The sequence below is a fragment of the Crotalus tigris genome, unplaced genomic scaffold (assembly GCF_016545835.1).
Source record: "Crotalus tigris isolate CLP2741 ecotype Arizona unplaced genomic scaffold, ASM1654583v1 scf7180000019156.414591, whole genome shotgun sequence".
In the NCBI taxonomy this organism is placed as follows: Eukaryota; Metazoa; Chordata; class Lepidosauria; order Squamata; family Viperidae; genus Crotalus; species Crotalus tigris.
Window position 1 is genome coordinate 173555 of NW_024097406.1, and position 13085 is coordinate 186639.

Sequence of the window (13085 nt, forward strand, 5' to 3'; positions counted from 1 at the left end):
TAAAATACCTAATATCTTCTACAAAGCAAACAATTGCAGAAAAACTCTCTGTCTCTTAGTTAACAGAAATACAAGAAACTAAAACTCTTAGGCTGAATGTTAATAACGAAAATGTGATAACAGTAATATTATTTACACTTCGATTTACGTTTACAAAAATCCTTATATTCCAATTATATTTGAAATTTAATTTAATTTATTCTGGGATGACAAATGAAAGAAGCAAACTACATTTTAAGAGAAGATCTGATGTTGGCAACAAAGCAAACCAAAGATATAACTTCCATCAAATAAATCCTAAAATTTAGGATGGCAGCCAAAACCATTATTGAAAAATTGCATCAATTATTTGTAAGCAAAAGCTTAACTAAAGTGTCTAACTAGTATTTTCAGAAATGTAATCTTTTTAAATGAAGGATGCAGCTACAATCATAGTTATTCTATTTATTGTTATTAAGGCAGCCTACATTTGACAGAAATAATTATACTGTTTTACTCATTTATTTACAGAAGGACCTACAGTAGTGGCCAAAATTGTGGAAACCTTTTGGGAAAAGTGTATTTTTGAGGTTTGATGGCTAATAACACCACTTTTTTTTGGAGTAGTACCATAAAATTATATATCAATGGAAAGATAATTTAATCAAGAATGTAATACACCCCTGAAAGTTTGTTCAATTATCTATACTGTATTCTATGAAAAGTTGTAGCCAAATAACCAGAAAAAGGAAGCACAACTTGCTTAGGTTTATATCAGGTAGCTTTCCTTCATCTAATTGTAGCCAATGAGCATGAGTGTTTAGAGAGCCAATCAGGTGTCATCTTGTTTTGGCAATGAGCCAATCAGATCACAATAGGATTCAGTTATTGATGTCATGTATTGAAGCTGAGAAGAGGACATTTGTCAGTGTGTTATGTAATTGCTATCAAGTTGGTTGGTTTTTTTTTGTGTGTGTTCTTTCATTTAGTGAGCTTGTAAAACATAATAAAATTAAAGTAATGGTACAAAGAGTTGTCTGGTTGCCCAGAAAGCGATGTAAAATAGTATTATTAAGTGAACAAGTCTTCACTTAATGGTGGAAACTTAACCAAAGGTGGCATTTCTACTGTACACTTTTCCAAAAAGGTTTCCACAATTTTGGCCACTACTCTATGTTATCTGGAGCCTGATTTCCACCAGTAGGACTCTCATGCCAAAAGGAAAGCCATATTTATCAGTTACAATATTGCTTCTCCTAAAACCCTTTTGGAGGTAATCCCAGCCAGCAACTGAGAAAAATGGGTGGGGGTAGGGCTGCAGGGAGAGCAGACTGTGAAATTAGCCTTCATAAGCTGTTCCCAAATGGGAAGATTTGCAAATCCTATCCTTCTTCAGATAGGACTGAAAGTCTGGATTAGAGGTAGAGGTAGAACAGAACAGAACAGGTTTAATTTGGCCCAGTGTGATTAGATACACAAGGAATTTGTCTCCAGCGCATAAGCTCTCAATGTACATGCAAATAAACTGAGTAATAATAATCATCATGTACCAATAAGAGGGGGCAGTAGACAAGATGAGAATAATAATAATAATAATAATACAGCTGTATAACATGGGTAAATATACTTAGATGTTGAACTGAACGTTTCTATACTCTAATTCATTTTCTTATTTTTTAACCAATGTGTTTCTAGTGCTAAATTTAGCTAATGCCTATAACATTTTTAGGCATTGATTGACTGACTTGATCTAAACACTACTGCATTTTGGATGGATCACATAACCAGCCCTTACTTTGGCTCATTTTTAAGAGCTCCAATTCTCTGTAAATCTATGTGACACATAAAGGACAAAATAGAGAGAGGGCAAGTAACTGATTCTTTGTTGGTTCGCAATGACAACGTGTAATGGGAAAAAAGGAATATCCTTAAGGGAACTGAAAGAAGAGCCGCTATAAAGACAAAAGGGCAGCTAAAAGAAATCTGAGTTTGGGATAGAACTGCAATCCGAGTAGGAATCTCCCTAGTTCTCAGGAAAATAAAGGGGGGGGGGAAAGCACATTTAGAGTTGTGAGATTCTGTTACTGTAACCCTATAATAAAAGTAGCCTTAGCATGCATGACTTTGGTTTCCTAGTTTGTTCTGCCTTGAAGAGCTGACGGTAAGAGATGTACTTAAGATAAATTCATGTCACAATGAGGAAAAAGGGAGATAAAAGTTAGGAATAGGGTAATGATCCATTATTTTATCAATGGTCTGGCTCCAATCATCTTATATCTAGTTCTATATGACCAAAGGATATTCTGGATTTCTGATTTAAAAATAAAATCCACTTGGCTGGAAATTGAGGTAACTTTCAAAAACAATTAGCAACAGGAAAAGGGAGTTTTACTGTTAAAAAAAAAAAAAGAACTAATAATTCCTCTGGGTGTGCCCAAAGTAGCTCCCTGGATGCTGGCCAATATATTTGCCTCTCTCTTTTTTATAATAAAAATTACACTACTGAATAAAAATGTACTCCATTGCTCCTAACAGCTGCCTGTGGCTGCCAGACAACACATTAAGCTGGCATAGACAAAGTTTAAAATTAAAACCATGAAAGCAATCCAATCTTCCAGCACAATTTTTAATTGTATCCAGCAGTATGACATCTTTCTTTAAAAAAATAAAATTGAAATTAGTATTTAAAAAAAACAAGAGCTGCTTTCAGTATGTATACAATTTTGCTGGAAAGAAGATAAAAATAGTTCTATTACTCTTGTCTGAAAGTTAATAAACATAAATATTAAATGTAGTTAATATGTGTAATTTTTATATTATCCAGTCTGAAAATCCTAAACATTATTCAAATAATTCTTGGTTTAATGAGAGAAAAAGAGGTAGTAATAGCAATAGCTCAGGCTTATATACCACCCCATTGTGGTTTACCGCACTCTCTGGGTGATGTACAATGTCAGCATATTGCCTTCAACAATCTGGGTCCTCATTTTAACGAGCTTGGAAGGATGGAAGTCTGAGTCAATCTTGAGCCAGTCAGGATCGAACTCTAGGCTGTGGGCAGAGTTTGTCTGCAAAATTGTATTTTAACAACTGTGCAACCAGGTACTACAATTCTCCCAAATATATTCATATATTTTATATGATGCAGATGGAAATTTTATCCATTGCTGAAATCTAGTTATAAACTAATAGATGAATTCCTAATGTCCTGCCTTCATAGCTTTTGCTATTTCACTTCTGATAATTTAAGATCTCAGAAAAATTATAGCAAATATCTTATTTTGTACGTTTTACCATGACAGTAGGGAAGAATACTTTCCTTGGCTTCATCCTAATTAATAAAAGAAATAACTTACTGTCAGAATAGAGAGCAGTTCTTTCACACCACACTCAGGTTTTAAACGCTCCTTGAACATTCTGATGGTTGGATGCTTCAAATAGTAATAAGAAGCAATGCGGCCATACGTCAGGGGTTCAATACTACGGTCATCCTATTAGACATTAAAAAAATACACATTGGATATAGAAGTAATGCAGAGTGTACACAAGAAGAGTTAAATAAGACATTTTAGACAGTATTATATCAGAGGTGCATAAATATATATATATACCGTATTTTCTGGCATATACGACGACTCGGTGCATAAGACGACCCCCGACTTCGGAGACGATTTGCATGCCTAGAAAGTCATCTTATACGCCGGAAACTACCGTATTTTCCGGCGTATAAGACGACTTGGTGTATGACCCCCGACTTCGGAGACAATTTGCATGCGTTAGAAAGTCATCTTATACGCCGGAAAATACGGTACACTCATATATATGATACAAACTTTTCTCAAATTGTTGGATGAAATATAAATTAACCTTACCTCTCCAATTTTAATGCAGTAGGAATATTCCAGATCAAGAAGGGATTTCTCAACAAGGTTGGAAAGAAACTTGTTCATGTTATCATGGCTCACATCTTCTAAGTTATAGTAACTGCATAAATGAAAATAGGACAGATTTAAAAATAAATATTTTTGATATGCAAATAACAATATAATGTAACACTGCCCAGCATGTACATGCAGTGTGAAATGTCATTCATTTTAGGTGTAAATCAGTAGGCACTTTAAATATTACATTTCCCTGACAGTAATTTAGAATGCTCGAGGGAATATAATTGAGATAAAAGAACAAGAAGTTCTATATTCCCTTAATTTGCTGGATCGAAACTGGGAGACTGAGAGTTCTAGGTATGAGAGCCAAATAGTGACTCTGAGTCAGTCTTTTTTTTTTCTCACTTCAACCCACTTCATAGAGTTGTTGTGAGGAAAATAAGAGGCAGGGATATAGGTAGTCCTCAAACTATGAATTGGATAAAATTGAGCCAGAAATTATGTTACTAATTAAGAAATTTGTTAAGTGAGTTTTACCTCATTTTACGACCTTTCTTGCCACAGTTGTTAAGTGAATCACTGTTCACATTGTTAAGTTAGTAACACAGTTTTGAATCTGGCTTCCCCATTGACTTTGCTTATCAGAAGGTTACAAAAGTTGATCACATGACCCCTGGACAATACAAGTGTCATAAATATGAGTCAGTTGGCAAGCGTCTGAATTTGATCACATGAGCATGGGGATGCTGCAATGGTCATAAGTATGAGAAATGGTCATAAGTCACTTTTTCAGTTCTGTTGTAACTTTGAATGTTACTAAATGAATTGTTGTTAAGTCGAGGACTACCTATATTATGTATGTACTGTACACTGCCTTGAGTTGAACAAAAATAAGGATGGGATAAAAATCAATTAATCAGTGTTCCACCTTAGGCATGAAAATCAGTTGGGGGATTTTGAACCAATCACTCTCAGCCCAAAGCATTTCTCAGGTTGTTGTTGGGAAAATAGGAGGAGGAAAGAGTTATTAATTATATTTGCTGCCTTTAGTTGTTTATAAAAATAATAAAGCCAGGATAAAAAATAAGTAAATGAATCAAATAAATACATTTTACAATATGATCATTTCATCATAAAGTTATATTACAACTGACAGAGATATATGGATGCTTTCTGGTTATCACTCTATGTGGATTGTCAACAATTGGGAAAACACAGAATAATCAGTATCATTCATAATAATCTTTTTATAATTTTATTGAGAGTTTTACGTAATTAAAAGATAAAGGAGATCAAATGTATGAAAGAAAAAAGGTAAAAGTGCAAGAAATACATTAAAAGAGAAAGAGAAAAAAGTAGAAGTTAGCAGCAGCCTTGGATCTTATTTACAGTTGCAAATAAACTATTACCATTTCTTTCCCTTTAGAACTACATCATAGTTCCCTTCTTTCCATATTCAACTTCTTTTAATCAGCAAACCCAGAAATCTTCAGTTAACTTTTATCCAATTCTAGCAAAAATCCATAAAAATTTTCTAGTCTTTTATAAAAACACTTATTCTTTTGTTCCTTATTAAGCAGGTCAGTTTTGCCATTTTGCAAGTTCCTGCCATCTTCATAATCCACTCCTCAATAGTGGATACTTCTGTACTTTCCTGTCTTTGTGTCTTGCTGTACCATTCATAATGATTTTTCCATAAATGTCTTTACTACTTTAGATGTGTGTGTTTTACTAAAATGCACGTGTCAAATACTGTAGATTATGTATTCCCAATTATTTTGATTCTGAATTTGTATTGTTTGTGCTCCCTGTTACAAGAGCACCATTTGGATAAAACTTAGCAAAATGTTTTGAGAACAAACACTGTTCAAATATATCAGTTTATGCTTGTTGCCCAATGTAAGTAGTTTCTTTTAGCTCCAAGTGGCTTCCTTTAGCTATCAAAGAGTGTATTTACTGCACAATTTGCTATAAGGTAAATTTGCTATTTGAGGGGACGTGTATAACAGTTATTTTATGAAAGGTTACAGCATGCATTTGATATATCAATATGTAGTTTGGAAACAAATTGTACATACAAAAGATCTTTTATAAATGCTTGGCTTTCACACACTACCTTAATACTTTCATATAAATATCTCTATATATTATTGTGCACTAAACTACTAAGGCTGATGCATTTCATATTTCCACCGTGTTTCCCCACTTCTGTGAATTTGTTGTCATTCACTTTCCTCAGCAGCTTACAACTTCTGCCATTTTATCTTACTGTTATATATTTTATCTCCCCCTCCCAAAAAAAAGTCTTGATAAATTCTTGATGTATGATGATAAAATAGTCTTGCATCTTGAAAATAACATCTACTAAAAAAATTGCAGTTGAACAATTCTAACATTTAGCATAGTTAGATCGTTTCCTTTGGGAGACTGAGACTATGGCCAAAGAAAGGGATGGAGTTTTTTACTTTTGTTTGAGATAATTTTAAGAACATTTTTAGTGTTTTCAGTGAAACAATCTATTTACATATAAGGAGACAGATTATGAACTGTGTTTTTAATCATGAATCACAAGGATGTTGCTTAAAACTTAATGGCGTTCATAATTGTCAATATTGTACATTTATTGTACGGTACACTAATACAAGTATTACCTACATTCATTATAATATTTGTACAAAATACATGCTTTTAAACAAATCTATGTTTGCAATACAATTCTATTTATGATTTTTCAGAAATTAAATCCATTAAATTCAAGGCAACTGATTCTGAAATAAATTTGCTACCAAGACTGAAACAGTATACACTGAATACTTTGCACTCTATAGATTAAGTAGTAATCTTTGAACATATTATGATTTGATCCTCTATAAAAAAAATAACGTTCTCCTTATGTATACGCCCATGTAATTTTGAGATTAATTTCTGCTAATACTTCATTTAATTTCAACAGTGTCAGGGAGAGGTGTTAATTGTAATGGAAGATAATTTTATATCATAATATTCAATTGCATTTGACTAATTCAGTACATATATAACTAAATAAATTATGAACATTATTGTGGAGCAATATATCACACCCTCCTCCTCTGAAAACCGCAAGCCTACAAAACAAATAATGAACCATGTAATAGAATAACATTCTTTTAAATAGAATAAAACAGACTGATGAGTACATAGAAATCCTTGAATAAATCTTCTAGTTTCCCAACTTGAAGAGAAAAAACTAAAGTGCCAGTAGGAGATCCAATGGAATCAAACTTTTCCTAGGTTTTATTCAAACACTATAACATAGGCAAATAAGTAGAATTTTTCTTCCTCAAATACCCCAGGTCTACTCTGCCAATTTAGAGGGACTCTTTAGAATAGATTTGGGCACGTGTAAGGGTGACGAGTAAAAGCATATCCCTGCAACTAGAGGCTTCCTTGCATAATGTTAGATTTAATTCTTTGACCACGACTCTAAACAAACCTATAAATGAGTTATACCATTTTCACTCAGTAGGACTTACTTTTGCATAAACAGGCACAAGATTTCCAACTTAACACAGTTTTTTTTAAAAAAAAAAACAAACAAACTTCTATCCTGTCAAACAGGAATTCAGCTAGAAAGATTATCCACCCTACTATTATCACTTTTGTGCACTTTAAATGTTCATATGTTCAAAGCTGCATAAAGCTATACTATATATCACCCTCCCCCTTTTCTGGGTAACTGTATTATCTAACTATTTAATTGAAGATAAAGAATAAAAACAATGCAGTTTCATGGTCCCTGCATTGAATCATCTAGTCATTATTTCCCCTCTGCTGCAAACAGACAGCCCTCCTTTTTTGTCAGCACCCCATTTCATTTATTTCTCAGTGAAACCCAGTTTCACAATAATTGACTTGTCAGGAGCTTTAATTTATGAGGCTGGGCTCTGTAAGCTTTCTCCTATATTCTGCTCAACCTGCACACAAGCAAGGTTGAATATTTACAATGCTGTTAACAGGTGCTGAGTTGTTTAATGATTCTAATAGCCAGAAGCGTACTGAGAAAGCCAGCGGGATCACAATTACAGGCTGTTTGAACACAACAATTACTCGTCCCCTGAGAGGTGTGAAAGTCAAAGGCAGTTTTATACTAACAGCATCTAGCACATGGACTAGACAGGGTAACTTTCATTAGTTGCCCATTGGGGAACAATACAATAACAAACTCCAAGGTACCATAAAAATTTACTAAGTGTGTAAGGTTTAAATAATCAAAACACTAAAACAGCTACCCTTTTTTCTGAATGGCCCTGAAATAACAGATGACAACAAAAACAAACCACTAAAACAGCACTATCCAGAATAACCCTTTCACACATACACACACAAAAAGAACTATTTTTTCTTATATAAACAAGACTGGAATTTCATCAGCTGAGAAACAGAGACGTGCAGAGACATAAAATGTAGATGAAGTTACAAAGACCATTTTGAGTTTAATGTGGATGATGGTGGCAATAGCTTCCTGTTTAGTTTATGTAAACCTGATCCACAATCTCCCTGGGAATTTTTCATCAGCCTTGAAATGGCACTGCTAAAACTGTCAGGCCAGCAAGTCATTTGTTACAAAACACCATGCTTTTTAATGTTCGGATTATATGGTAGAAGCAATGATACAGATAATGAAAGCAGATTCTAGAATTTCTTTTTTTTAAAAAAATCTGCTTCCATTCAAAGAATGTTGTGGACAAAAAAATCCCACAAGAACCTAGTTCATTATTATTATAATTTTCTTGAAGCTTAGAAATCTCATATAAACAACGTAAACAGCTATGTTAACAAACGGTGTCCCATTTTATTCACTTAAAACATTTTCAATATCATTCAGTTTAGGTGAGACTATTGATAAAAATTGGTTTAACTTCAGGCCAGAGATAGGATGCTTGGACAAAATATGCCTTTCTAAGCATAGCCCTGATAGATGAAACACTGGGGAGATGACCCAATCAATGTCTTTTCTGTATCTAATCCACGAGTTGTGGTTCAACACGCCTCAATGGGTAGGAAATTGGCACTCCCTGGAGAGCTATTTCATTTACAAGAGAAAAGAGATTTCTGCCATTAATACATCGAATGGCCATTATTATCATTTTTTTTGACTGGTAATCAAAATGGAACCAAACTATAGAGTTACTTTTATCTGACCAATACAATTTGTTAGGCTGTCTGCAAAACCAGACATGCTTTGAAGGCCTCAATGATTTAGATATAAGTTTATATATAAAACTGTTGTCTTATTTTATTTGAAGCAGAAATTGTTTAGTTATTTTAATTATTTGTCGACCTGTAGAATATTGGCCAGAGATTATAGTCAAAATTACTTTCCTATTATACTTTTGCTTCCATAGAATATCTCATATAACTACAGAACGATACTTAAAAAACAACAAATTATGCTGCACAACTGTACAGCTCCTTATGCTGCACTCAAAGAGGCTCTGAAGTGTTGGGAGATCATCCAAATAGCCATAAGAGATGTCAGGCAGAAGTGGAAAAGGAATATGGAAAAAAATATTTTCCCATTTTCTATTGGACTTTAGCTTGGTTACCTTTTTAAAAGGAGAGCTTTTCTGTTTTAGCATATTTCCTCTAGCTGAATCCCAGAAGCAATAAATAGAAAGGATAAAAACAGAAAGATTAATACATCTTTCTGAAATTAAGTTTAGTATTAAATTGTCACTATCAATGTTTGCAAATGAATGTGCTGCCTTATCATTTTTCATTTTTTTTACATCTTTCCTAAATCAAAGAAATTGGAGAGGAGTTTTGATTGCCAAACAAGTCTCTTTTCTTTACATCCAAAGATAATTATACTTGATGATTTCTTCTCTGGTTTCTGCTCCTACACTAGTGTGTGCCTCCATAAATGCAGAGGTATTATGCTCCAGCCAAAAAATACTTCAGGGAAGAAAAGGGGGTGGGTAAGTTATGGCATGTTCACATAATGGCACACATTTTAAAAAGTGCTCTGCGTATAATGTCTTTGTTTTTCCTATAACTTGACATAAATTTCATTTTTAAAACAAATATTAAGAAGCATTATCAAAAAGGGAAAAAGGAAGTGTTGACAATACTGTGATCTTAAGTACATTTATAAAGGAATTGAGTCCCGTTAAAATTAATGGCATTTGCCATGGTGTTACTCTGCCAGATCCTTATGACTGAGAACAATGAAGATGAATGCCTAACATTCCATTTACTAGCACATACGATTGTTTAATTTTAGAGGACAGCTATTTATCTAGAGCTCAACTGTTAAAGAAGGGACGGGAGAGAGAATACTTAAAACACATTATGGAGTCTGTATCTCTACTAGCTCATTCCTTTCATAATTAGGATGGTGCCAATGGATGAAGTCCTTGAATTCTATCTATTCACTCTGTCACAAACACACTTTCTAGTGTTTTAGCTCATTTGTTACTACCTGCCCAATTTGCATCTTAGATTTTAGCAACTGGTGACATTTAAAACTATATGAAAATTGGCTTGCACACCGAATGACTACATATGAACATAGCAGGGTATGCATGGAATATTCACTGTAACAAGCATTTTATCATTTATGACAAATTCATATAGGTCCTTAATATAGCATGATAAGATAGCAGAGAATGAAACTAACTAGCTGGTTAGTATGCCAGGAAAAGCTGGACAGCAAAGCATTAGTATGAGAATTATTACTCTGAACCATGCTTAAACTGACTTATGGACTGCTCTGCCTGATAAAATCACTATTTATATTTGTTTTTACATCCCTGATGGGCTCTGTGCAACTGCTAAGAAAGATTCATATCTAGACTTTATATCCTGGGTCCTATAAAATGTTAATTACAATTATAATTGGGAAGGCTTTCTATTGAAGCCAGCAGTTCTGTTTTGACTAAGAATTAAACAAAATAATTTTTGACAAAACAGACATAGAAGTTTGTGCAACATAAGCAGACCAGTATATATGCATGGTATATGCATATGAGTGTGTATGTAAATATGCATGTGCGCACGCACAAACACACACAGACACAAATACTTACTACTTAATGGCCATACTGGCTGAAGAATTCAGGGAGCTGAAGCCCGCCCAGCTGGCTTAATACTATATTAAATGGCTAAGAGGAGGGAATAGATCTTTGGAAATTCTGAATCAAGATAGAAAAAAAGTGAAGCAATGGACGAATACCACCTAGGAACTGATTGCTGGAAATACTGAACACCAATTCCCCCCCCCCATATAAATATGAAGTCTTTCTAGATAGTAAGTTGTGTGACATATTTTAAATTCAATAGGTAGACATCCATCTGCTCAACAGGCATTGTTTTTCTTTTTCTTGAGATTTGATGTACACCCTCAAGATCTGTTCCAAAGGTTTGGGGCACTGTTTCTATTTAACAAAACACATAATTGGCTTCTGCTCATTAGACTGATGTTGCCAATTCAGAGAGAGTAGAAACCATTATGCTCATTTCCTGTGGGTTATAAATTGCACTTTCAGAAAATTCTCAAGAATGATAACCTTGTGCATAGTTTGATAATGATTTGGGGGAGAAATGTTTGAACATCACATGAAAGTAGCAACTCTCTTCATTAGAGTTGCCCAACCCTTTCCAGGTTCCCGTGCAAGTCTTCTGCTTTAAATATCATATTAATTCTACCAAATAGATTCCTTAAACTAGTGGCATCCTTTTTTTTTTTTTTAGGCTTGTCCAGAAGGCTGAAAGAAGTCAAGTTTCTTTAATAAACATTTAATAAACAAAGAGGTGCTGTGTTACTTCTGAATCACTTGAAAAGTGTGCACAGCCCTAGGGATTCTAAACAATAGACTGGCAATTCTATAACAAAAGACACACTATCCTTGCCTTTGTTCTGAGAATTAAGTCCTATATGGAAAATTAAAAAGTACTAAAGTGGAACTGAATATTTAATGAAAGAATCTCATTCCAGAAAACCAATTTATGCTTATATTTTATTGAAATCAAGACAGCATAAACTGATAGCAGTTCATTTTTATATATATATAAAAACGTTATGTGCTTTGACATTGAGTCAAGATTACTTTCTTTTCCTATCAAATACTGTATTGTAATGATTTTTTTAAAGTATTTGGTACTAGTGTTTAATATTTTGTTCTGCAAACAAACATGGTTTTAATTATTGGTTAAAAATCAAAAAAGTAAAAAGTATCAGAGAATGCTCTCAAGTTCATACTGTATTAAATTATTTTTGGAGCGCCAAATCTCATATTTATTATAAGGGAGTAGGAAATATTTAGTGGCCAATGGATGCATTCATATTTTTTTTAATTAGATACAAATTATATATGTGGGAAAGGTTGGGTATTTCAGGAATTTGACAGCTCCTAGTCTTAAAAAAGGGCGAGTCTGGGATTATAGATTGCTGTAATAGTAGATTACCACTACTATTCTCGCCTCACAGCACTGACTATCTTGAAATACATTTTTTCTACAGATCAAACTATCTGTCCCACTAATACAGTTATTCTGGTTTTTCAGATACTTGCTTCCCCAACATTGTGGCTGATATGGCTGAGTACTTAATTCTTATTCCACACTGCAATCCTCAAAATATTTAAGGTGGAATATCATAATGAATGTCATACTGACTGAACATTAGAAGCTGCAGTTTAAAACTCGCCATATTATTACCACGACTCATTCTGAAATTTAAACTCAGTGCTTTGCAAAAAATGGAGTCATTCAGTGCTTAATAAAAATACAGAATTAGTAATGAAACATGGCCAAGAATTAGTAGAATTTAAAAAAGCAACAAAATTCCCCTTCTGCCCAATCAAAAGTAGCCCTGTGTCACATGATCTGCATTTTTGGGGTGGGCAGGTGGAGGAAATCAATATAAGTTTGAAAAACTGATGAGAAAATTAATTTTCTCTGAATTTTGAAAATATTTTAAAATTATACTGCAATAATTAAAACTTAAGAGGTTATTTGCCTCCTCAGTTAAAAGCTTAATTGATAAGCAAAATTGGAATTTGGACCAAAGTGTGTGGGATTGATCTGTAATTGTTGGGGTTAACCAATAATGCGCTTTCTTTCTAACCATCTATAGAATTTCACCTGAAAATAAATAGCAATATTAATTCTGACTTAAAGAGTTCACTTCATCAATCATCACCATGATGGCTGAGGAATTCTGGGAATTGAAGTCAATAGGTG

At 33.6% G+C, this 13085-nt stretch overlaps 1 protein-coding gene across 3 annotated transcripts in view; it reads right to left on the minus strand.

Annotated features, from left to right (window-relative positions):
* The window catches only part of ASCC3 (activating signal cointegrator 1 complex subunit 3), a 222247-nt gene that overhangs the window by 51624 nt on the left and 157538 nt on the right, over window positions 1–13085 (minus strand). For all 3 annotated transcript variants that reach the window (XM_039360142.1, XM_039360140.1, XM_039360141.1), the window contains 2 exons: window positions 3852–3963; window positions 3336–3470 (listed from right to left, as the gene is read on the minus strand). In XM_039360142.1, the coding sequence (XP_039216076.1) occupies window positions 3336–3470; window positions 3852–3963 (247 nt within the window). The remainder of the gene's footprint in view (window positions 1–3335; window positions 3471–3851; window positions 3964–13085) is intronic.